General features: G+C 53.9%; 1 protein-coding gene across 1 annotated transcript in view; it reads right to left on the bottom strand.

The window, feature by feature from the left end:
* The window catches only part of PREX1 (phosphatidylinositol-3,4,5-trisphosphate dependent Rac exchange factor 1), a 175,142-nt gene that overhangs the window by 10,886 nt on the left and 138,385 nt on the right, over nucleotides 1-25,871 (bottom strand). The window contains exons 17-32 of the mRNA XM_026503688.4: nucleotides 24,351-24,443; nucleotides 23,347-23,495; nucleotides 21,528-21,613; nucleotides 19,638-19,774; nucleotides 18,831-18,924; nucleotides 15,374-15,561; nucleotides 14,912-15,073; nucleotides 14,018-14,228; nucleotides 13,315-13,591; nucleotides 10,785-10,991; nucleotides 9,402-9,490; nucleotides 8,066-8,148; nucleotides 7,822-7,912; nucleotides 5,577-5,705; nucleotides 2,259-2,300; nucleotides 921-1,141 (exon numbers count right to left, since the gene is read on the bottom strand). Of these exons, the coding sequence (XP_026359473.1) occupies nucleotides 921-1,141; nucleotides 2,259-2,300; nucleotides 5,577-5,705; nucleotides 7,822-7,912; nucleotides 8,066-8,148; nucleotides 9,402-9,490; nucleotides 10,785-10,991; nucleotides 13,315-13,591; nucleotides 14,018-14,228; nucleotides 14,912-15,073; nucleotides 15,374-15,561; nucleotides 18,831-18,924; nucleotides 19,638-19,774; nucleotides 21,528-21,613; nucleotides 23,347-23,495; nucleotides 24,351-24,443 (2,259 nt within the window). The remainder of the gene's footprint in view (nucleotides 1-920; nucleotides 1,142-2,258; nucleotides 2,301-5,576; nucleotides 5,706-7,821; nucleotides 7,913-8,065; nucleotides 8,149-9,401; nucleotides 9,491-10,784; nucleotides 10,992-13,314; nucleotides 13,592-14,017; nucleotides 14,229-14,911; nucleotides 15,074-15,373; nucleotides 15,562-18,830; nucleotides 18,925-19,637; nucleotides 19,775-21,527; nucleotides 21,614-23,346; nucleotides 23,496-24,350; nucleotides 24,444-25,871) is intronic.

Here is a 25,871-nt window from a genome sequence, read left to right as displayed (position 1 = left end):
TTTCCTCCTCTACTCAAAACCCTCCCAGAGCTCCCCACCACACAGAGTGACAGCCAACGTCCCTACCACAGCCTGCAAGACCCTGCACGATGGGAGGCAGATAATTCTTAGGACTGCCCTCCCCCACCCTCCCTTGGTTCATTCTATTCCAGCCACACCGCGCACCTTGTCTCTCAAACATTGCATGCAAGTCCCTGCCTCAGGGCCTTTGCACCTGCCGTCCTTGCTGCCTGGAAGGTTCCTCCCCAACATCCTCATGGCTCCCTCACTCCCTTCCTTCGGTTCTTCAGTCAGATGTCACCTTCTCAGTGAGGACTTCGCTGGCCGCCTTATCGAAACGTTCAACTGCTGCCACCTCAGACCTTCCCGCCCCTTCCCTGTTTCTCTCATTGGCCTTTAGCACTATAGAGGAGGGTGTCTCTGATGTGGCACTATTGACATTTGGGGCCCGAGAATTATCTGCTGGGGAAGGACACCCTGGGCCCTGCAGAATGTTTAGCCGCATCCCCAACCTCTTATCCCAGACGCCAGCAGCGTCTGCCTCTTCCCTCAGTTGTGACCGCCTCAAATATCTCCAGACATCGCAAAAGGGCCTCCCTAGGAGGTAAAACTGCCCACCTGAGAACCACTGGTCTATACCATTGATTTTCCTTATTTATGTCTGCCTCCCCACACACACACACAAACACACACACACACACACACACACACACACTAGGATATGAGATTCCTGACTACAAAGACACTGTTTTGTTCACTGCGGGATCCCCTGTGCCTGTAACAATGGCATACAGTCGGTGCTCAATAAATGCTGACTGCATGACAAGGTGTGTGAGAGCGCGAGAGAGCCAGCAAGGGCCCTCCTGCACCACGTCCCAGGGAGCCCCCCCCCACCCCCCGCTACCGGCTCCCTCACTCACCAAGGCAGCCGGCGAGAGCAGGGACTGGCAGTGCAGAAGGACGCCGGTGGCCGCCACCTGCTCCAGCCACTTGCGGCTGGCGTCCCGGCTGCTCTCCTCGTACTCGCCGTTGTTGTTGTAGCGGTAGCTGAGGGCTGCGAGCAGCTGCTCGGAGAAGGTGCACACGGCGGCCACCAGGGCCTGGCAGAAGATGGTATCCCTGCGCAGCTGCAGCTCGGGGTCTGGAGAGAGGCGGGGGGGGGGGGGGGGGGGGCGCTGGGTTGCGCGCTCCCGGGCCAGCCCCAGGCTCCCCTGCCCCAGAGCCCGGGCCCTGAAGCAACCTCCCAGCACACCACCCTCGGGGGTCGGCTTGCCAGAAGTTAATGAATCCCCGCCCCCAAAAGCCAACTTTGCAAAATTCAGTTCTCTGAAAACAAGCCAATTTGCCAAAAGACTCAATTCTCTCCATGATCCATCTGCCTACTCAAAAAACTACAACCACCAAAAAACCTTTCTCATTGTCCTAAGGCTTTCCCCAAAACCCTCACCCTCAGCTATGTTACTCCACGTGTTAGGGGACTTCTCGGCCTTGACGGAGAATGACAATGACACCAAGCATGTCTGCCAAGCTCCATGTTTCAAGAAACGCACTTTACCATTTTCTCTATTTCTGAGAAGTCGACCTTCCTTCCCCCCCGTCCCCCACTTTCCTTGCCCCTGCTCTAGACACGGTTTGCCGAACTGGCCAATTTCGATCAATCAGTTGTACAGGGTTGCAATCTTCTGGAAAAGATTATTTTTGATGACCGGCTTCTGCCAATTAGTTTTCAGTGACCGATTTTGACCTAGATCCTATTATAGCTGCTCCCTGGCTAAGACTTTCTGGAAAGAAGGGAGGGACAGAGAACATCTCCAACCCCTTCTCCCCCCCACCCCCAGCCCACCATCAGCTCTTTCTTCTTCCCCGTTGTCTGCTGGGTAGGGAGTCCCAGGCTGGAGCTCAAGGCCCTAGAGGCAAGGAGCCTCCCTACTCATCACCCTCTATCCTGCGCCCTCATCAAGATCCAGCCAGGCCCAGGAGATGGCAAGAGACGGGGCTCCTGGCTCCCGGGCCCTGAGACTTGTCCCTCGGACACAAGAGGAAGACGTGAGGTCTAAGCAGTTCTTAGAGGGGCTAGAGGCCATGATGTTACCTCCCCCCCACCACCACGTGCAGGCCCCAGTGACCATGGGGAAGTCGACCTCGGCCGGCGGAAGAGGTCTCCCTGGACAGTGATCGAGAAAGCCCCTGCCAGGACGGCCTCTCCTGGACACACTGGTGTGTGCCAATCACAGCCAGTGCCCCTTCAAAGGCCTCACCTGTGCATTTCAGCAAGGCCAGGAGCAGTTGGTTCTTCCCATCTGGAAGGAGAAGGTAGAGAAAAGACAGGCTGAGAGGAGTCAGCAAAAAGTGCGGGGGGGGGGGGGGGCGCCTGGGTGGCTCAGTCAGTTAAGCATCTGCCTTCCGCTCAGCTCGTGGTCTCAGGGTCCTGGGATCGAGCCCCACACTGGGTTCCCTGCTCAGTTGGGAGCCTGCTTTTCCCTTTCCCTCTGCCCATCCCCCCAGCTTATATACACACTCTATCTCTCTAACAAATAAATAAAATCTTAAAAAAAAAAAAAAAAAAAGGTACCATGGAGCTGGGCCCTCCCCACAGCCCAGGTGCTCCGAAGCCCCTGTGGCGAAGCCCGGGCACATGCTGCTGTGCTAAAAAGCAGCTTTTGTGGCATCCTGGGTGCATTCTAGAAACCCCGGACATCCAGGGGATGTAACCCCAAGTGTTAGCCACATCTGTTTACTTGTGGCCACCAAAAAGAGACTGACACCGCCCCTCCAACTTGTGGGCCAGAGCCCAGGAGCCTCACACACGCGCGTGGGCACACACACACACACATGACATAACCCAGGCGTGACCTCGGGCACTTGTGCACATGCTACGCAGCCACGGCCCTGCACACGCGGGGACCAAGCTCAGGCCTTGCGTCCTCTGGTTCCTTCAGAAAGAGGCTCTCAGGGACACACGAATGGCTAACAGACACGCGAAAAAATGTTCAACATCAGTAGCCGTCAGGGAAATTCAAATCAAAACCACACTGAGATACCACCTTACGCCAGTGAGAATGGCAAACACCGACAAGTCAAGAAACAACGGATGCTGGAGAGGATGCGGAGAAAGGGGATCCCTCTTACAGTGTTGGTGGGAATGCAAGTTGGTACAGACACTTTGGAAAACAGTGTGGAGGTCCCTAAAATGTTAAAAATAGAGCTACCCTATGATCCAGCAATTGTACTACTGGGTATTTACCCCAAAGATACAGATGTAGTGAAGAGAAGGGCCATATGCACCCCAATGTTCATAGCAGCAATGTCCACAATAGCTAAATCGTGGAAGGAGCCGAGATGCCCTTCAACAGATGACTGGATTAAGAAGATGTGGTCCATATATACAATGGAATATCACTCAGTCATCAGAAAGAACGATTACCCAATATTTGCAGCAACATGGATGGAACTGGAGGAGATTATGCTAAGTGAAATAAGTCAAGCAGAGAAAGACAATTATCATATGGTTTCACTCATTTGTGGAACATAAGGAATAGGAGGGAGATCATTAGGAGAAGGAAGGGAAGAATGAAGGGGGGTAAACAGAGCTAGAGACAAACCATGAGAGACTATGGAATCCAGGAAACAAACTGAGGGTTTTAGAGGGGAGGGGGGTGGGGGGATAGGCTGGCCCGGTGATGGGTATTAAGGAGGGCACGTATTGCATGGAGCACTGGGTGTTATACGCGAACAATGAATCATGGAACACTACATCAAAAACTAATGATATACTGTATGGTGACTAACATAACATAATTTAAAAAAGAAGAAAAGAAAACAGGGGCGCCTGGGTGGCACAGCGGTTAAGCGTCTGCCTTCGGCTCAGGGCGTGATCCCTGTGTGATGGGATCGAGCCCCACATCAGGCTCTTCTGCTATGAGCCTGCTTCTCCCTCTCCCGCTCCCCCTGCTTGTGTTCCCTCTCTCGCTGGCTGTCTCTATCTCTGTCGAATAAATAAATAAAAAATCTTAGAAAAGAAAAGAAAAGAAAAGAAAAGAAAAGAAAAGAAAAGAAAAGAAAGAAGGAAGGAAGGAAGGAAGGAAGGAAGGAAGGAAGGAAGAAAGAAAGAAAGAAAGAAAGAAAGAAAGAAAAGAAAGAAAAAGAAAGAAAGAAAAGAAAGAAAGAAAGAAAAGAAAGAAAGAAAAGAAAGAAAGAAAGAAAGAAAGAAGAAAGAAAGAAAGAAAGAAAGAAAGAAAGAAAGAAAGAAAGAAAGAAAGAAAGAAAGAAAGAAAGAAAAAGAAAAGGAAGGAAAGAGGCTCTTGGGCCAAGAGAGGGCTTACAAGAAAAATCAGAAAGGCCTTTAGTGTCGGCCTCTTGGGATCCTTTCTGTCGTGGAGAGGCCGAGGCGCAGGGCCGGTGTGGTACTAACAGCAGCCACAGAGGCGTCCACTCCCGATGACTTCCGTGAGCCGGGCGCTGACTGCAGCGTTTACTGTAGTGATCTCTAATTCCCACGACAACATGGGAGGGAGGTGGCCCTATGAGCCCATTTTACACACGAAGGCACTGAGGCACAGAGAGCTCAAAGAACTTGCCAAGACGACGCAGCCCAGCATAGGAGAGCTGAGATTCGGCAATCTGGCTCCAGAGTCCATGCTCTTAAGATTCCAGTTTGGAAAATGGGATGGCTCAGGGCCGAGAAAGACTTCCAACTCAGAGTCTGCTCTTCTGGGGGGATGGCCCTGAGGTCTAGCACCTCCTGCTGTCCTGGGGTCCCTCCAACCCAGGAGGCCCCGGCTCAAACACTGCCAAGGACCAGACAGGTCAGGTCGGATGTGTGAAGTGGACAGCAGGCCGCAGGGAGTGCTGGGGAGTGTGGGGAACTAGAAGATACCCTCGGCCCCTCATCTCTAGCTGAGTGTGAATGTGGGACTATAGGCCTATTATCTGCCAGATCTTCTGACTGTTCGAGAGCAGCCATAAATCTAGATTTTTTTTTTTTTGAGAGACAGAGAGCGTGAGTGGGTGTGGGGGGAGAGGGAGAGAGAGAACCCCAAGCAGGCTCCATGCTCAGCACGGAGCCTGACACGGGACTCGATCTCACAACCCTGAGATCATGACCTGAGCCAAAGCCAAGGGTCAGATGCTTAACTGACTGAGCCACCCAGGTGCCCCCCGAAATCTAGATTTTTATGTGAGCTCTTGCATGGTAAATGCTGTCGGTGGATTCACAGTTTTTAATGCTAGAGCACCCAAACCCACCTGTGGGCCCTCAGTGAGACCTTAATAACAAACAAAAGGAATTGAATTAAATCCACAATTTCGGAGGCTGAGAAGGAAACCAGTTCAGCTTCCTCAGCCTCCTGACTCCAAGGAAGCCCCAGGCTCCCAGGATCAGCAGTTCCCAGCTCAAGTGCATACAAGGCCCAGGGCCATGCCCAGGCCAGGACACTCAGCTGAGAAAGGAGAACCCGCTCTTTTTGTTCCCCTGGGCATGGACGGACACGGGACATGGAGACAGAGCCATTCCTGATCTTTCTGCAAGCCACATTAAGAACTGAAGGCCACAAAACATCCTTCCCTGCCCAGCTCACCTTCCACATATCTCTGAATGTTGTCCACCAGGGTCTTGATGGAGTTGGGGAGGTTCCAGGGGTCCTCCTGGATGCTGATCTGGATCATGCTGCGGCCACGGATTGTACACTCTTCTTTCTGTTTGAACTCTGGGGCAGGAGAGTGACAGAGGTAGCTTTGAAGAATGATGGCACAAAGGCCTAGGTCCCATCACCAGATTCCAAAGCTCAGAATCCTAGATCAAGGATGCTGGCAGGACTCTTGGGAATTAACCAGTCCGTAGAGGGCAAACCCATGGTAAGTGTGCTACGGGTTCATGGTACCGCACTCACGGCAGACATCACTAATCAATCTCAGCACTCCTTCCCTCTAGACTGAGCCTGTAGCTTCTCGCAGCTATAACCAATCCAATGCAGACATCACAAATCAATCACTGCATCCTTCTCTCCCAGGCTTGGACATAGTCCCGGAAACACTCTCAGGTACTACCTCCTTAGAGCCACAACCCGACGAGCTGACACATGAGGTATAACCTTTTCCCTATACAGAGAGGGAAGTCCTGGCACAGGGACTTGCCTAAAATCACACAGCTGGGTAATGACAGAGACAGGATTTGAACCTGGCCCCAGCAGGACCATTCAAAGGCCAGGCCCCTGTCCTTTGGCCTCTTCCTTCCTATGAGGTCTCAGGTTGCTGAGATATTTGTGGTTTTTCTGAGTTTGACATTTCTGCTTGTTGAAGCCCGTCCCTGGGAGAGAGGATCGTGAGACAGCAGGGGGCGCAGAGGAGCTAGGACACTCCCACTCCTCCCACTTCCTACCTTATTTAGGGGCAACTCCTGCACTCAACCGAGAGCTCCTTGGGGTCAGGGGCAGTATCACATCCATTTCAGGTCCCAAGCACCCAGCACAAGGCCTGGCACAAGCTGGTTCTTGGGAATTACTGGATGGATGGACGCATGGATGGATGAATGCATGGTGGGTAGGTGAGTGGGTGCATGGATGAGCGGGTGCATGGATGGGTGGACAATGGATGGGTCGTGGGTGCGTGGGCGTGTAGACAAGTGGGTGGATGGATGGATGGACGGTGGGTAGGTGGGAACGTGGATGAGTGGGTGGGTGGTTGGTGGGTATGTAGACAAGAAGGTGGATGGATGGATGCGTGGGGGTGAGTGGGTGGACAGGATGGCGGATGGGTGGTTGGGTGGACACGTGGGTGGGTCAGTGGACGGACGGTAGGTGGTGGGTGAGTATGCGGATAAGTGAGTATGAGTAGATGGTTGGTAGTAGGTGGGTGGATGGGTGGTCGGTGGGGGGGGGTCAGCGGGGGCACGCTGATGAGTCAGTGAATGGGTGGTGGGTGTGTGGGTATGTGGACGGGCGGGTGGGTGAGCACACAGGTCATGGGCGGATGGGTAGACGGGAGAAAAGGCTGATGGGAGGGCATAAACGTCAATTCTTTTTCTCTCGATCATTTCAAGAATAAAGTGTCAATCTGGTTCTGGTAAATCCTTAATGCTTCTTTCACTCACTGATCCCCTTATGAAAGCACAGAGCGCTCAGGCAACACTATCTAATGGGAGCGTAATGACATTTTTTGTTGATGCTTCCATTGTATTCAGCATCATGGTGATCATTACTTTCTGGTATGTTATACTGGCTTTCCTTCTACACAGGGAGGTTAAATTCTCTTCAAAATTGAATTTGTAAAAGGGAAAGGTTTTCCCAAAAAGTTATATCAGTAATAACAAAGACAGCAAATGAATATGGCTTTAAAAAATGTGAGGATGTAGGTAGGATCTGTGAATGCAGCTAAAATGATGAAGGGGGGGATGTGGGAATTTGGCAAGCTGCTCCAGTCCTTCTCCTCACGTTACAAACACACAGACAAAGGCCCAGAAAGGCTCAGGACCACTCCAGGGATCCACAGACTTTTTCTGGAAAGAGCCACATAGGAACCGTTTTAGGCTTTGCAGGCATATGGTCTCTGTTACAAATAGTCTCTGTCTTTATTTTTACAGCTCTTCAATAAAAAAAGAAAAAAATCATTCTCAGCTCATGGAAACAAAACAAGCTATGAGTAGATATCACCCAGGAGCTGAACTTACTGACCCCAGGACTAGCCCACAGCCATCGGGCAGGAGAGGGACAAAGCTGAGACTATGACCCAGGCGTCCTGCCCCGTCCGGCACGCATTCCGCACCGCAGGCTGTCTCCCTGCTGGGTGCAAGATGCCACTGCCACCTCGGGACTCCTGTCTGCTCACCTTGCAGGCTGTGGTCCATGGGGAAATGCTTGGTCTCTTCAAAAGCCCTGCTCATGACTGGCCCCTTGAGGAGTGCATGGATGGAGTCCACCTGGATGGCAGGAAGCTCCGGGTTAGTCTGGCCCCTGCAGCCCTCCAGGGGCCATGACCCACAGCCCCTGCCCCAGCTCCTGGCTTATCTCTTCTCCCCAGGGATGATGGGAAGACCCCGAGCTTAGGCTGGGGGCAGGGACAAGGGTCCTACCTGGTTAAAGAGATGCTCCAGGCACCCGTGAAGCTTGTCCTGCTTATCTGATGGGATCCTCATATCACAGGGCAGCTCGTCCCCTGGAAGAAGGAAGAAGCCATGGCCATCAACCATCCCTGCCCCATCCACACCTTCCCAACCTCTTTGCCAAGAAGGCAGGATAGCGACAGAGTTCCAACACCCAAGGCAGATCTGGCGTCTGGCAGACTCAGATCCTGGCTGTGTGACACTGGGCAAATCACTTGCCCTCTCTGAGCCTCAGTTTCTTCATTCGCAAAACAGACACCAGGAACTAAAGCATTACACAACGGCAAGTCATTGGTAGTATTCCGTTCTGCAAATAAGGAGCCAGAGAAAAGGAGCTGGATCCCAAGTCTCCAGACTCATCTCCCAGCTGTTTGAGTTAAATCAGCTGCCACACAGTAGCTCCCGCCTAAAACCTCCCCAGGGACACTTGATGCGGCGAAACATCTTATGTGATGAAATACTGATCTGAAGTTCAGCAATATCGTCAATTGTACTTGAGCTTCTTTCTCTTCTGTTAAGCCGAAGTATAATGACAATTAAATCTGTAGGCACAGACTAGCTGGGGAAGAGCCCAGAAGGCAGCAGGGACAGTGGGAGCTTGGGAACCGGCGGCCGGGTGACGAGGGTGGGAGAGAAGCTTGTCATCGCCCACCCTCTCTGCCTTCTGAAATAGGAACCGTATGGACATGTGACCTCTGCACGAAATAAATTTTTTAAAGGCTCTAATCAATGAAACTAAAATAAAAACAAATTTCGGTCTTTCAGTAAAAGCTGCAAGTACAGTCTAATCTCATTTATAAACGATTATTTCTGTCTGTGTGTCCAGCCGGCCATCCACCCACACGTCCATCTGTGCAGAAATACGCGCTCACCAGTGATCTCCAAATACTACCACCGGTCACCTCTGGCGGACGGGGTGAGACTCTGACTTACTTGCAAGTACTTCTTTTGCATTTTTCTAGGTCACGTGAAATGTTGGTTTGAGCATGTGTCATTTTTATGGAGACCGTCAGGTCACCCTTCCCGAGTGACATTACTGTCCGTCAGTGCATCTGGTATCCTTCATTTGTTCCGTGTCCGTGACGTTCATGGAGAACATGGGCTCCATGAGCGCCAGGACCTTTGTCTTTCCATTCACTGCTGAGGTCCCGGCACACAGCAGGTGCTCCGTAAACATTTGCTGACTGATTGAAAGGAAATATACCACCACTCTACGCAAAATAATACAAGTATAATAAAATCAAAGTAAGCACAACAAAATCCCGGGGGGGGGGCCGCTCTCCGGAGCGCGAGCCGCTGCACTCACCAGACCCCATCTCGTCACTGCCCAGGTAGGAGCTGTTACTTCTCACGCTGGTGTAGGACAGGACCGAGTCCCGGTTACTGTTACACTCGCTGCAAAGGGGCAGAGAGGAAGGGATGAGTCATCCTCCGGATCACACCTTCTGGTCCCAGCTCCCAGAACCCACTTTCCAGAGTGTAGACCGAACCCCCGGCCCCTCGACCCCCAGTGTCAGAAACAGGGAAGGTGGTCTGGATGGGTTTTCCATGTCTGACGGTGGGAAAACATTTCTAGGCCCCAGCACAGAAACACAGAAGCAGGAGGGCAGTGGATCGGTTCCGCCCGTATGGAACTTCTGTCACTCCTCCTGAGGGACAGCCTTGTCCCTGAACACACCTGCACGTGCCACACTCAGCCCCACGGCTCTAGTTCTCTCTCCAGCCTGGCTGTGACCTCGTGAGGACGGGGACTGTCCGGGAGCTCAGAAAGTACAGGGGATCAAAACCCATAATCCCACAATTCTTTCCTTCACCTTTTCAACAATTAAGGGAAAAATCGGAGGACCCAAAAATGTAGGAGTGGAACTCCTGGACTACAGACAGGAGGCTCCAAGGACACAGTGTCCGGTGGCCAGAGCACCTCGATGTGTAAACAGCAAGCCAGAAACACTGACCAGTGGCTCCCTTGGAGACAGAAAGACTATGAACAAGGGGGACTGGGGCAAAGGGCTTTCTTGTCCAATCTGGCCAGTTCCGTATTTTCTGAAGCGCCCTGTAAGACTCTACGTTACTCACAATAGTCAAACGATACATAACCTTTCGCTGGAGACCACAGTGCTTGTTTACTCAAGGTGAGAAATTCTACGTATCCACTATATGGTTTATGATGGGAAACTGAGTTTTTAGAGTGAGTTAACCCACTAATTAGGACTTCGCTGATCTGGTTATAATTCACTTAACCAGTAGGAAAATAATTCGGATCGTCTCAGAGTTAGGAGGGGAAAAAAACACTCTCTTCCTCCCTGAATCAAGTAAAAATAAATGGTGTTTATTGTAGGAACCATATGTCTTAAATGTTGAGTTTTAAAACACACCGCGATCTTGACTTTTCTTTGCCCACATTCCACCAACAAGCGCAGAGCGGAAGTGCAGCAAACAGGTGGACGGGGCCACAAGGGGCGGGGCCCTGAAACGCTGGCCTCGGGGCAGGAGAGCCAAGGGGGGGCATCTGGGATGTGCTTTGGGGGGCTCAGAGAACCTCCCAGAACCAAACGGTTTAGAACACTGCTCCATCCCACTGTTTCCTGGGAAATGTCCCGCTATTTCCGACTTCCCATGGGTCAGGGTCCTCAAGTGTTCCCCCGGCCATCCACGTCAACCCCCCAGGATCCCCACGTGATGCCCTCACCTGTAAGAGTCGCGGTAGCTCATGGTGTCATGGCCCGAGTCCTCCTGGTCCTCCTCAGACACCTTGAAGCACACCTTCTTGATGCCCCCGTGGTCGGCCCTGTCCATCTCGGTGTCTTCGTTGGCCAGCGGGGGGGATGAGGCCTCCTCGGCCAAGGGGGGATCGCAGGACCCACCGGAGGTGGGCTCCGTGATGGTGGACAGCAACCTGCGGGAGCAAAGAGTGTCAACTTAAAGGCACGGGCCCACAGCTTCACTCCCCTCCAGGGAGGTCCCAGATAAGGCCCTGCCCTCAGGCCTCGCCTTTGACCCAAAACACAGGGACCCATCAAAGGCTTCCTACCCCTTCCCTGAAAATCCGGCCAGCAATCGTGCAGATGCGCATACACCGTCCCTCCTGTACTCCTGTAGGCGGTGTGAGGTTTATTTCATGGGGAAGCCACAGAAGGCTCAAAAGCACAGAACACAACTAGGAAACTGAGTCTAAAAAGGCCCAGAGAGCAAATCTCTTCAGCTTTGTAAGCCATACAGTCTGCTACTACTCAACCACTCAACTCTGCTGCATCCCAGACAAGATGTAAACAAATGGACATGGCTGTGTTCCAATAAAACTTTATTTAAAAAAACAAGCAGTGGGCCAGGCTGGATTTGGCCCATAGGCCATAGTTTGTCAGTCCCTGGCACAGACTATAACGGTTAAGAGTATAGGGTTTTAAGACAGGTCCCAGATTCAGATCGCAATGCTACCGTTTCCTACTAGCTTAGAGACCTAGAGCAACTATTTAACCTCTCGGAGACTCAGTTTCTTCAGCTGTCAAATGGAGTCCTATCAGTATCTATATCCTAGGCTGCTGTAAAGATTAAGGGACTTATGTAAAATGTTTGGAAAGCGGCCGGTACCTTGCAAGTGATGAACAGACCCTGGCTGATGCGGTCCTACTACCCCTCGGCAAGGTCAGGGTGAGAATCAGCCCCATTTTACCGGTGAGGCTCAGAGAGGTCGCCCAGCTATTGTCTCCAGACCTTACGTTATTTTCCCTTTATCACGGACAATTTCCAACGTACACGAAAGTAGAAGGAACAGTACAAGAAGCCCCAGGGACCCAGCAGCTGGCTGCAGCCGTGGCAGCTCAAGGCCCACCTCTGTCTCCTCAGTTGTTTCCGCTGCCTTTATCTCTGCTGGAGTATTTAAAACAAATCTAAGACATCATATAATTTCCCCCATGAATACTTCCAGATGCGTCTCTAGAATGTAAGGCCTTCTTCTTTTTTTTTTTTTTTTTTAAAGATTTTATTTATTTATTTGACAGAGATAGAGACAGCCAGCGAGAGAGGGAACACAAGCAGGGGGAGTGGGAGAGGAAGAAGCAGGCTCATAGCAGAGGAGCCTGATGTGGGGCTCGATCCTACAACGCCGGGATCACGCCCTGAGCCGAAGGCAGACGCTTAACCGCTGTGCCACCCAGGTGCCCCGTAAGGCCTTCTTCTAAAGCAACGTTCTTAACTGCCACCCCTACCCCCACCCCCCCGGAAGCATTTAGCAATTTAGCATATTTCCTGAGAGGCAAACATTTAGCAACGTCCAGAAACATTTCTATTTGTCACAACTGACGTGGGGGACAAGGGGACCACTTCTGGCCTCCAGTGAGTAGAGGCCAGTGATGCCACGAAGTATTTTACAGCACACGGGATGGCCCCACAACAAAGAACAACGTGGCCCGAAATGTCAACAGTGTCAAGGCCAAGGAACATTCTCTCAAACATAACCAGACGGCTATCACCATACCTAACATAATTAATAATTCCTTAATACCATCTCGTACCCCCATCCACATTCAAATGTCCCTGACAGTCTCGAAAGTGTCTTTTCGCAGCTGGTGTGTTAAAAACAGGATCTTGATGGGGTCCAGATGCTGTATGTGGCCCATGTGTGTCTCAAGTCTCCTCCTCCTCCTCCCTGTACCTGCTCCCCGCCCACCACCATTTGTGTGTTAAAGAGACTGGGCCACTTGTCTTCTAGAATCGCCCACCCTATGGATTTGGCCAACTGTATTCCCAAAGTGCCAGTCCAGCATCCTCCATCCCCCACATCCTGTCGCCAAGTAGTGAGACCCAGACTTTGGCTGGAGGATGCGCATTTCCGTTGCGTGTCCCGTGGCATGACACCACAAAGGACGTGTCCAGCTGTCTCTCTTTCTGCAAAGGAAGTCCCCCCCAAACCTTTCTCCAAATAGTGTCAGCGTCTCCTAATGATCGCTGCTCACGTCCATTATTTCATTAGAGCCGCGGTTCTCAATCAGGGGGGACTCTGCCCCCCACCCACGGGGCATCAGGCAATGTCTGAGGACATTTTCGGCTGTCACAACCTCGGACCAGGGGCATCGCTAAGTCGCCTAGAAGATATCCAACAGCCCTTCCCCCACTACAAAGGCTTATTCTACCCAAAATGCCGGCATTGCTGAGGCTGGCAAACGCTGACCCCCACCCCCACCCCTCCCTGGCCCACTCCCCCCACCGGGGCCAGAGCGCACCTGTTGATCTGGGTGACGTACTGCTTCATCTCCTTCAAGGCCACGTCCAGTTTGGTGAAGAGCTGCCGGTAGGCTCCCTGGATCTCACGGTCCTCCTGCTTGAGTAGAAAGCTTAGGCCCCGGTCCTCCTGGCCAGCGGTTTCACTGGCTGACCCAAAGCCGCTGTCGTTGAGGCTCTGGTGTTGGGGGTCCCCGTCCACAGCAGGCAGGCACTTCCAGGATGGGGCAGCCATGGTGGTGATACAGTGCTGGGTGTAGGACATGGGGTTCAGGTGGCCTACAGTGGAGGGAGGGGGAGCTCACTTGGAAACAGCCCCAGACACCCATATACCCCTTACACAGAAATATACAAACCTATTTCAAGGATCCCAATGAGTGAGAAAAACTCCCTGTTAAATATTCAACCCACTAGATGACTTCGAGAAGAAAGCTTCAGTTTGGTGCTAATAGGCTTTTAAATACCATGAAACTTTTCCTGACTGGAACACAGACATGATGGCTGGTACTCCAGCAGCTACTTTATATCATAAGGCATCCTTCAGGAAGGAAGCCACATCTAGAGATGGTGGGGTAGAAGGAACCTGGATCCCTGACGACTGACTGGGGAGCCACCGCTCTAGTCCTGGACTGCTGGCCTCTGGACCTGTTTCCGTTTATGTATCCGTAGACCTGAACACAACATCTAGCAGACACATGCAGTTACCTTGCTCGGGGTCAAGGCCGATGAGGGAGGGTTTACGACCGAAACGTATACTGAAGGACCTGCCAACTGAGGGAGTGGTCTTGGGGTAGGACACTTCCATGAGGTTGACGTGGCAATTGGTGGGGCAGAAGTCCAGGCCACACAGCGGATGGGGCTCCAGGGATGCTTGTTTGAAGGGTGGGCTGACCCTGCTCTTCAGCTGGGCTGCAAACTGAGAAAGGTGTGGGACATGGGGTCATGATTCAGGGGCTTGGAATTCCGGACCACCCCCAGCACCCACTTCATCCTAGCCTGAGCCAGACATTCCAAAACTGGACAAAATGCCAACAGCTTCAAATGGAAAAGTGGATTCCCCTACACGGCCTTTCACTGCACCCAGATTTCAGGGAAGGTGTGGAGAAACTGGAGGCCTCCAAGTACATACCTACATTCATTTCTTCATCTTACCTGCCCTGAGCTATCCTTGAGGAACCATCTCTCCCCAACCCACGGTCCATGAGGTATAAGAACGGCTGGCCTTCCCATCCCTGCAGTGACTGGTACAGGGCTAGACAAGGGACCCAAGCCAAGCCAGTAAGAGTTCCCACTGAGTTCCTTTTCTACTGGGGTTGCTGAGGCTAGAGCTACTGGGGACCATTTTGTCACCATGTGAGAAGGGCCTGCCTGAAGATGAAGTCAACACAGGAAAGCACAGGCACGAGAAGGAGAGAGGCCGCATTCTCGTGATGGTGTGATGGCTGTGTGAGCACCTGGATACAACCATGCCTGAAGTTCACCTCCAGACTTTTCGGTAACATAAACCAATTAATGCTCCTGTTTGTTTAATCTACGTTGGGTTGGACTTTGACATTTGCAACCAAGATACCCCAGGCTGAGACCCTCTGGGGCAGGTACCTCCTGGTAGCAGGCGATCCTCTGGCCAATGCTCTCCAGCTTGGTGTCACAGATGTTGCGGAACTCGTAGTGGGACATGGTCTTGATGTTGTTGTTCAGGGCCATGAGCCGCCCACAGTTCTGCACAAAGACACTGTCATCGGCAGCAAAGGCCTTGAGGATCTGTAGAAACACGAACAAGCACTGAGCACTCACTGCACCAAGGGGGGCCTTAAGCAGTTTATCTACAGTGACTCCTCTATGCTTCCTAATAGCCTTGGGAGACGGGGTCTGTTACTGGCCCATTTTGCGGATAACTAAGCTGAGGCTAAAGAGAAAAAAAAAAAAAAAAAGCTACTCTCCTAAATCCCACGGCTACCAAGTGGTGGGGCGGCTAGACTTCAGGGCTCCAGGCTAAGTTTGAGAAAACGAGAATGAGGTGCTCCAACCCCCCGCCCAGGGCAGGGCAGCACCCAGTGAGACCTTGGCGGCGAGGCCGAAGCAGCCACGGGGCTCCACGATCTTCTCCAGCACGTGGCACTTGACACCCGCAGTGCTCACATACTCATACACCACGCCATGCTCCAAGTGTACGTTGTCCACGGTCAGGGTGACCACAGGGCTGTCCTCATGCAGGCTCAGCTGGGGCCCCAGGGACAGCAGGGGGAAGGCTGGAAACCAAAGGGACAGGCAGCCCTGAGGAGGGGGCACCACCCCCGAGCCAGCCCGCCCCCCGACCCAGCACCGCAGTGGCTCACGTGGGACACATAGGGAGACGAAGCCTGTGCGGCAGCCCTGCCCATCCTGGCCAGCCCACTCTTGCTCACCCCTTGTCCTCGATTCTCCTGCTAGGGTTCAACCCTTGTGCCCCATTCCCAGTCTCTGAGGCTCAGAAGAAGGAAGCCCTGACCACAGCCTTCCCCAGAGGCACAGGCCTGGCCAAGCAGCAATTCGATCTCCCCTATTTGCAATGATTAGTTCAGGAACGAGCAGGCCTGACCCGAACCAGGCCAATGAGAGTCAAGTCTGGGACTTTTGTTGGATCTGCAAAGAGAATGAGACATTCTCTTTTTCAATGGGATTCCAAGGTGCTAGAACCACCGCAGGCAGAAAACAGAGAGAGCACAGCCGAGAACCGGACAAAAAGAGAGAGACTCTTGCCAAGACTATACGTAGAACTGGATAGAGCCAGACCTGAAGCTTGCTTGACCCTATGCACTTTTTAGTTTGCTGAGCCATTGTTTTTATGTAGCCCAGTTTCAGTCCTGATTAACACAGGCCCAGAGAGTCTAAGTGATTCCTCAGAGGCCACACAGCTCGGTAGTGACATGTCTAGAAAATGACGCAGGCACTTTATTGGACTGAACTGCTTTCCCTGATACCTGCCCCAAAGAGCACCTCTCAACACACACACCAGGACTGTCGTACCCTCACACCCATCCGATGCCACTACCTGTCAGTTTTTCTGTTCCCAGTCTGTTCCCCTCAGGTCAGCACCATGAGGACAGAAACTCTGTCCACCTGGAAGCTGGACTGAAGAAACGAGCATGTGACCCACGCTAGGCCAATGAGAGTCAAGTCTGGGACTTTTGTTGCATCTACAAAGAGAAGACATTCTCTTTTTCAACTGCGGACTCCAAGTCACTAGAACCACCGTGGGCAGAAAACAGCATGTAAAAGAGAAACCAATGTTTTTATGGACCCCCAGCTCCTAGATCGGGACCTGGCATACAGCAGGCGCTTCTCCTTGTTGAACAGGAGAAACTGCCAGCTTCTCTCGGCATACTTGACCGTCATTATCAGGGGTCCCCCACAGGCTGGGGAAGAAGGCCCACAGCCCTTTCCTCTCAGAGCTGCCAACTGGCCTCTCCTCCCTCCCCATCAGCCTGTCCCCTTCAGGATCCCTCGGCCACGCTGTGTGTACTTCACAGTAGGGGGACGGCTCCCCAAACAACCCCATAAACCCTGTTCTTTGCTGACCGTGAGTGCAGCACGGAGCCCACAGATGTCAGATGCAGAGGCATGCGAAGCCCCTACTCTTCCCACAGCCTCTGCCTCCAGCCCAGCAGAAACACAAGGCAGAGTCCGGAGAAGCAACTGCAGGAAACAGGCTACGATTCAAACTACACGTTTACTGAGTGCCTACCATGTGCCAGGCACGGTTCTCGGCCCTGAGGATCCAGCAAGGAAGAAAACAAACAACACCCCTGCCCTCGTGGATTTTAGGCTCTAGTGGGGAAAACAACAGACCAAAAACTGTATGATATGTTAACTAATATTTGCAGCAAAGAAAAATAAAATAGGATAAGGAGACACTGAGGAAAAGGAAGGGCTTAACCAGGGTGCTCAGGTGGCCTCCCTGACGAGGTGACATTTGAGCAGAGAGCTGAGTGAGGTGAAGAGCATGAGGTAAGAAGTGCTCTGGAGGAGAGCCTTCAAGGCGGGGGGGGGGGGCTGCAAGTGCAAAGGCCCTGGGGCAGGAGTACATTTGGTATCTGAGAGCAAGAGACTGGAGTGGATGGAGCAGAGAGCACAAGATGAAAAGTGCTGGGAGGTACAGCTGGAGAGCCGGGCTGGGGCTGGAAGACCATGAGGAGGAGGACTCGGTCTTTGCGAGGAGGAGGACTCGGTCTTTGCCTGGAGTAGTGTGGGAGCCACCAGAAGGTTCTGTTCGGTTTTTTGAAAAGAGCCTGCAGGAGAAATAAGTAAGGCAGGGCAGGAAGAACAGTGAGCAGGCTAGTGCAGGGGTCCTGGTAAAAACGATGGTGGCGGGGCGCCTGGGTGGCACAGCAGTTAAGCGTCTGCCTTCGGCTCAGGGCGTGATCCCGGCGTTGTGGGATCGAGCCCCACATCAGGCTCCTCCACTATGAGCCTGCTTCTTCCTCTCCCACTCCCCCTGCCTGTGTTCCCTCTCTCGCTGGCTGTCTCTATCTCTGTCAAATAAATAAATAAAATCTCTAAAAAAAAAAAAAAAACAAACGATGGTGGCTTACGCCAGGCAGTAATGGAGGGGGTGGGAAGTGGTCTGATTCTGGATGCAGGAGGAAGGTAGGGCAACAGGTGCGCTGCTGGGATCAAGGTGCAGGGCGAGAGGAGAAAGAGAAAAGTCAAGACGAACTCCAAGGTTTGGGGCCCGAGAATCTGGAAGGATGGAACAGGGACACTTAGGGGAGGACCAGGTTTCAGGGCGAGGTTACGATTTCAATTTGGGCCATGCTAAGCGTGCCGAGTCTGATGGACATCCCAGGGATGGCCAGTAGAAAGACGGGTCTGGAGTTCAGGGCTGAGGCTGGGCTAGAAGTAAAGACGGGAGCTCTCAGTGGACGGACTGAATATTGGCCCCTGAAAGATGTCCATGCCCTAACGCCCAGACCCCATAAGTATGCTTTCCACGGCAAGGGGGAGGGGATTACGGTTGCAGACGGAATTAAGTGTGTTAACCAACTGACTTTAGAATCAAAGGAGATTATCCTGAGTTATCCAGATGAGCCCAGTGTGACCACATGGTCCTTAAATGGGGAAGAAGAAGGCAGGAGAGTCAGAATGAGAGAGAAAGCTGTGTGAGGGGGACTCAGGCCAACACTGCTGGCTCTGAAGATGGAGGAAGGGACCACGTGTGCCAAGGAATGCAGGAAGCTTCTAGAAGCTGCAACAGGCAAGTATATGGATTCTCCACTAGAGCCCCAGAAAGAACCAGAGCTCCACTGACACCTGGCCAATGGCCCAACGAGGCTCACTGTGGACGCCTGACCTCCAGTGCTGTGAGGAAATAAAGGCGTGTGTGTGGGCACTGTGTCACAGGTGCAGGCAGAACGTAACGCAGAGCTGGTGGCACCAACACAGCCTGGCCGGGAGCAGGAAGGACCTCGGAGGACCTCGGACACAGAAGAGGACCAGTCCCCGCTGGAGTCTCGGCTATACGGCCCGCCTGGCCCCTTACCTGAGTCGGACTGGGGGTCCTCGCCGGGGGCCTCCTGGCTGGCTCGGGCCTCCTGGGCATCCTCGTGGGTGTGGTAGACCCACTGGTAGAGACCCTACCAGAAGGGCAGAGTAAGAGGGCGCCGTGACACCAGGAGCCCAGGGAGGAAGGGACGGGGCTAAGGGAGAGGCTGTTCCCTGACTCCAAAGCCCAGGCTTCTCGCCTGCTGGTGACACCATCTTGGGAGAGTCCTCTAAGACTTCGCTCTGGAACCTTGCTGAGGGACCTCCAGTCATGCTCGGCCCTCACCCTCTAGAGTCTATGCTCCATACAGAAGCCAGACGAGAGGGGGCCTTTGAAAACAGAGCTCAGACCCATGGGAGCACACCCGTTGTCTCTCCCGCAGCCCCAGGGCCCACAAACATGCCAGGCACATAGCAGGTGCTCAATAAACACTTATTGGATGAACCGGTGAATGAGTGCCACCCACCCCAGGACCCCGGCCCCCAACCCAACTAGAACATCAACTTCTACCATCGACTCTTTGCCCAATGTGCTATGCGGTAAGAAAAAAGGGTCTTATCACACCCATGTCACAATTGTGACAATCGAGACCGTGAAGTATCACGGCCCAGCTCCGGTCCAGGGAGACAGAGTGGGCAAGAGCCCAAGCCCAGCTCAGCCCCGCAAGGTAGGCAGCCCCTCCCCACCCCAAACGCTGCGGTGCCTTCAGGCCTCTCCACAAGGAAGGGAGGTGGCCCTCAGCCCCCCCACCCCACTGAGCAGGGCTTCCCCGATCCCCATCCCCTTGGCTGCTGGCTGACTCACCAGGGCCTCTTCTTGGTGGTTCCGGAATGCCTGGAAGTGCTCTAGGACTTCCGGTGCACCCTCGCTCACCACGTTGTTGCCATTGACCTTCAGGATGCACTGGCCGGCACAGAGCCCAGCGGCCGCAGCCTCAGAGCCTAAGGCGACAGGAGTGTCTGAGGGTGAACGCTAGGCAGAGAGGCTGGGGCAGCAGCAGACAAGGGCAAGTAACCAGATGAACACTGGCCCCCACCCCACCCACCACCCCAACCCCCCAAACACATACCCAGACATTCCACCCCCATCCCTCCCACCCTAGAGCCACTCTCCAACCCACCCCAGCAGGCAGGACAGGGACTGGCATTCCCGTTTCACAGAAGAAGAAACTGAGCAGCAAGCCCACGGTCACACAGCAAGGAAGGCTGGGTGCGAACCCAGGCACGTTTCGCTCTGGCGCTTCACCTCCTTTAAGATCCCTCAGCAACCTGCGATGTGACAGGCTCGGCCCCATTTTGCAGACAGGGAAACAAAGGCTCAGAGAGGCAGTGACTCTCTCAAGGTCACTTGGCAAGGAGAAGCCAGGATTCGAACCCAGGTCTACCAGACTCCCAAGTGCATGCTTTTTCGGCTATACCATGACTCCCAAAGTACAGGTCTTGGCCCCCAGGGTTTTGTGTGGTTAATATGAAGAGTCTGGAAATACACATGAATGCCAAGTTCCATCCGTGCCTGGGAGAAGATCAGACCTGTCTGGTGTGATGGTAACGAGTACCCACCTGGACCCAGGGGCTGGAGTTCAAAACCGGGCTCTGCCATGACCAACTGTGTGACCTCTGCAATGCTCCCCAACCTCTCTGTGCCTTGGTTTCCCATCTGTCAAAGGGGGACACTAACAGTATCTACTCATAGGATTCTCGAGAGACTGGGAGTTAAACTTGGAGAGCGTTTAGCCCCACGCCCTGCTCTTAGTAAGGGCTCAAGAAATCTTAGCTGCTTTCCTATTTCAGCCTGGCTCACCTATAAACACCTACTCTCTGTAGATACTACAAGGCCGGCCTTCTCACCTCGGCACTCCTGACGTCTGGGGCCGGGCAAGTCTCTGCTGGGGGGCCCCCGGTGCACGGCTCAGGGTGTGCAGGAATATCCCGGTCTCTACCCACCCGAGGCGCCCATAGCAGCCCCACCCCTAGTTCTGACAACCAAAGATGTCTCCAGAGAGTGCCAGATGCCCTCTGCAGGGTGAAAGTACCCTCCGCCCCGCCAGTGGAGAACCACTGCTTCGAGGAGAAACTAAAAATCTGCTTTAAAATAGTTAACAAATTCACGGTAACTTTCTGCCATGACAGGCGTTTCCTTCGTCAACTCATACGACAACTCGGACCACAAAACTGGACAATTCATGTCTCAACTTTAGAAGTGGGGCCCTCAGATACAAAGAGGGTTCGGAGGCCAGACCCTCAGACCTATCTGGCCTCGTCTCCAGGACAGAGTTACCCTGGGAGCAGCGCGCACGGACGAGGCACTGTGAAAGCAGGGGTCTCTGACCGTCGGCCCTCGGGCTGGATCTGACCACACAAGGGTGGCCAAAATTCCCATTTCTGGCTTCCTTTAAAAACTCAGGTCTGGCAAGGATGGGCCCACATCCCTACCTGGCAAAAATGAGCTTGAGCGGAGGAAAAATGAACCCCTTTTAAGATGAGCATGTCTTTTCTCACCTTGCCATAGTCCCCACCACTCCCTATGCGTTCCCCTCAGCCGTCCGTTTGTGACTACCTGACCCCCAGAGACGTCGGCGCTCGTAAGCCTTTGCTCCGGGTGAGGAAAGTGAGTGCTAATGAGGCACAGGCCTGCTGGTCACACACACAGACCCATCTCCCAAACCCCCCGCCCCGCTCTGTCTGCCAGGCTCACCTCTGCCCACGGCGTAGACGTACGGCGGGGCAGCTCCACGGATCTGGAAGCACAGAGCCTCTGGATGGTCAGGAACTTTGATGATCCTGCACCAGGTAGGGGCAGCCGTAAGAGAAGCAGTATTATGCCCCATAGCCCCGGGGGCCGCCCTGGGAGCCCCTGCCTCCCAGACTGTGGGGACATCCAGCCCAAAGGAGTAGCAATGGCAGACTTCCGGCTCCCAAAGAGACAGACAAACCTCATTTAACCAGAGCCCATACCTCCAGCACCTTTAATGACTCAGAACCACCCGTCCTGCCCTAGGAGAGTGAATCCATGCATGGAAATCCCAGATCACCCTCCCGTGCCTTCTCCGTCACTCTCTTGGGGAGAGGGGGCCTCTTGGTGGTCAAACCAGCCCCACAGGCTGCAAATACTTTGTCCAACAATCACAGATGGGAGGGTGAGAAATGACCCAGAATGGCTTGGGGCTGACTCTAGAAAAATGCCCACGAGTGTCCCCTAGAGAACACAGTTGGAAAGGCCAGGTCTTGGCCATTCCACAGATGGATGGCCAGAGCACAGCGGGCAGCGCCCACCCAGGGCTGTGGGGCGGGCGACGTTCATCCAGCAGCTTCGATGTAGGAATGTGCTTCCCTGTCAAGGGCATGTCCCCCACAGTGGGCCTGAAGGTCCTCTTCCCATCCCCACCAGCCACATAAAACCATCTAGGGAGCCTGTTCTCAAACCCCAGGCATTTCCAGAACTTTAAGCAGACACATTCCCCTGGGTGATTTCTGCCACTTCCACATACCAAACTATCAATCATCTTCCCTAAATTGGCTTGCCTTCTCACTGAAAGAATCATCGTTAAAACTTTCCATCACTCCCGTCAATAGGAAACCGGGAGCATTTGCCTTAAATAGAAGAGAGAAATGAAAACCAAATGCACAACTTTTAAAATAGAAAACGCTTCTCCCTGCACCTATATGTGGCATCCGACCACTTCTCACCACCTCTGCGGCTACCACACTGGGCTGGGCCGGGCCACCAGCCTCCTCACCCCTCCCCTGCTGCCACCTTTGCCCCTGACAATCTAGTCTCCACCTGCAGCCAGACGGATTCTTCCAGAATTTACATCACATCATGCCTTGCCTCTGCTCAGAACCTTCCAGTGGCTCCACAGGCCTTACCATGGGCACAAAGTCCTACAAGGCCTGACCTCCCTTGTCTGGTTGACCTCATCACCCACCCCTCCCTCTCACTCACTCTGCTCCACCCCACCAGCTTCCTTGCTATTCCTCAAAGCTACAAGACACGGTTCCACCCCAGGACCTTTGCACTGGCTGTCTCCTCTGCCTGGAACGCTCTTCCTCCCCTTGACTCCTTCCCTTCCCTCCTCGGTCTTCCCATCAGTTCACAGTGGCGTCTCTCTGACCGCCATCCCCCCAACACAGCCCATCTCCTTTCCCAGCTACAGAGACTGGCCCAGCCTTGCTACCACCTGGTTCACTATGTCTCTTCTCTATTTTGTTTTACTGTCTGTCTCCTGCCCTACCCTCCAGCTAGACTGAGATCTATGAAGGGAAGAAATGTGTCCACCAGGCATAGCTGGATCCCCACAGCCTGAAACATCACTCAGCACATAGTAGGCGTTCAGTAAACATCTGTTCAATGAATGAAAGCAGCAGCCTCATGTCACGTGCCTGTAGAACGAGCCCCATCCACGGGGAACCAGGACAACCCGGGGTCCCCACCACCCGCCCCCCCCCCCCGGCACTCGGGCAACTCCTCAGCCCGAGAGGAAGATGAGCCGGACGCCCCATCAGGGGACACTCACTCTTTGGCCTTGGTGGCTACCAGGAGGCGCAGCGGGCGGCGGGAACAGAAAGACTGGTTGAGGACGGACTCCACCTCAGCAAAGGGCCTCAGGAACACCAGATCCTCGTTGATGGAGTAGATCTTCCTCCCCACCTGCAGGCCAGCCATCTTGGCGGGGGTGGGGGGGAGACAAGCACACGAGGTTACCAGCCTCCCTTCCTGGACCGAGCACGCCCGGAGTGAGCCCCCCAGGGCAGCCCCGCGCCCCGCTGTGGTCAGCGGTTCAGTGGCTGAGCAGGCCCGGCTCCAGCCAATGAGCTCTGCAGGGAAGCCTACCGCAGGCGCTAGCGGGAAAGACTTTTCCTTGAGGAGGAAGGGCCGTGGCCCGCCCCTGCTTCCCACCTGCCATGTGAGGACACAAGGCATCGAACGGGGGCCGCCGCCCTGTGACCATGACGGCTTGGCCAGGAAGGCCAGAGGTGCTGACCCTGAACGGAGACTCACAGCCACCTTCTTCTAAGCACCCATGCAATGGCTCCGGCCACTAGGAGGCGAGCACGTGGCCACCCGCTGCCCAAAGCGTCCCTAACCGCTACAAGGACGCAAGCAGAGCACCCGACAATGCAGCAGGTGCCCCCCCCAACTCCACAGCCCCGGGAGCAGCTGGGGGGAGCAGGGCTGAACCCTCGGCCTGCCCAGGCTCTCCTTCCTCCCTCATCTTCATGTCACGTCCGTGGCAGAGCCACCACCTTGTCCTATTATTCAAGTCGCTGTAGTCTGCCCCACATCACAGCCGACGCAGGAAACTACCTGATTCAGAAACCCGCTTTTCTCCTGCACCTCCCCACGGGGCCGCAAGGGGAGCGGCGGCGCACACGCTGGGAGGACAGCCCCGAGCAGGGGGCTCTCTCACAGCTCCCCCCGGGGACGGCAGGCGAGCCTGCCCTGGCCTGAGTGTGCCCAAAGGGCAACAAGCGAGGAGGAACGATGGACAGTGCCGGGGGCCCCTCTGAGAAGCCTCACCTCAGCCAGCGAGCCCCTCTGGACCGACTTCACCACCACGGCCTTGTTCTTCTCCTCGATGTCAAAGCCGTAGTCCTCCTCCTGGGGCAGGATCTGCGGGCCCAAGGCAAGAGAGACCCGGTGAGGTGGTGAGCGGGGCCTGCTGCCAGCCCCACCATGACCCCACGAGACCGCGATTCCGCCGGCTCCTCGTGCCCCAGACCTACATGGAGCGGGGGTGCGCGGCAGGATGAGATTAAATACAAAGAGCAGCAAGTACACAGTAGGTGCTCAATACACACCTGCCAAGGGAAGACACACCCCCTGGCTCGCGCCTCAGCCTGGTGCTGACCACATGCTTCTTACTTTTCACTGCCTTTCTCCCCTTTCTCCTCCCAACCTGAGCGCCGAGTCTCCTCGGCTATACACACTGTCTCCCCATCTGCTGGCAAACTGTAGGTGCTCAGTAAGCCTTCGCCGGCTTAATGAGTAAAACAGATCCAGAGGTGTCCAGCCGCCAAGAACCTAAGGACATGAAAGGAGCTTAGGGAGGAGCAGTCCTTCCCCACTGCAGGCTGGCAGGCAGGTTGGGAGGTTTGGGGGTTCAGTGGCGGGGGGGGGACAGAGAAATGCATTTATTCGTTCAACAAATATTTGCTGAGCTGCTGCCCACTATGTGAGCCAAGTGCTTTACTGGGCCCCGGAAACAGGGCTGGACAAGACAGACAGTTCCTGCCCCGCTGCGGCCGACTGTCCGGTGGGGAAGACAGACTACAAACAAATGAGCAAATGCAGAATGCGATGCAGCGAGTGTACACAGTCCGATTAAAATCAAGCACTTAAAGGGATAGACCACGGCATGGCAGGGGTCCTGGAGGAGTTCTCTGGGCTGAGAAGACCTGACTGAAATGAGGAACAGAACTTTATGAAGAGCGGAAAAAGTGTTCCAGGCAGAGGGCACAGCATGTGCAAAGGCCCTGAGTCAGGCCCATAGTACTTGAGGATAAGAAAGGAGATCAGAGTGGCTGGGGTGGGGTGAGGGAGGGGAGAACACAGGAGATGAAGCTGGAGAGGTAGGGAGATTCTTGTAAACCAGGATGAGAGGCTGGATTTCATCCCCAGCATGATGGCGAGCACTGGTGGGTTTTATAGTGGGAGAAATGGGAATCCACATATTTATGGGAGCCCTGTAAGTACCACAGGAGGGAAGTTAGTGATGCCATCTTCATATGAGTCAGACATCAGTCCCAACTCTGGCTAGAACAGGAAATCTAACCTGCTGAGCCTCCTCTCGACTGCCTCCTGCAGACCAGCCATGAAGAGGGAGGCTGCTGGTCATCAGGAGGCAGAGAAACAGGACTTGGTGGGCTAGGCTGGAGAAATATCTGAACAGCCTGGTAAATGTTCTTCCTCCACTGCCAGGATAATTAGAGCAACTGAACATGGATAGGGCACCACCGGAAGACCAAAGGCTTTGTTATCTGGGATGAGCCACTGCGGGGGGCCCACCTCTCTACACGACACTAAGCTGGGATGTGGGGT

The sequence above is a fragment of the Ursus arctos genome, unplaced genomic scaffold, assembly GCF_023065955.2.
Source record: "Ursus arctos isolate Adak ecotype North America unplaced genomic scaffold, UrsArc2.0 scaffold_16, whole genome shotgun sequence".
NCBI classification, from domain to species: Eukaryota; Metazoa; Chordata; class Mammalia; order Carnivora; family Ursidae; genus Ursus; species Ursus arctos.
The sequence above is the reverse complement of the archived record's forward strand: the minus strand, read 5'-3'. Positions and strand labels throughout refer to the sequence as shown.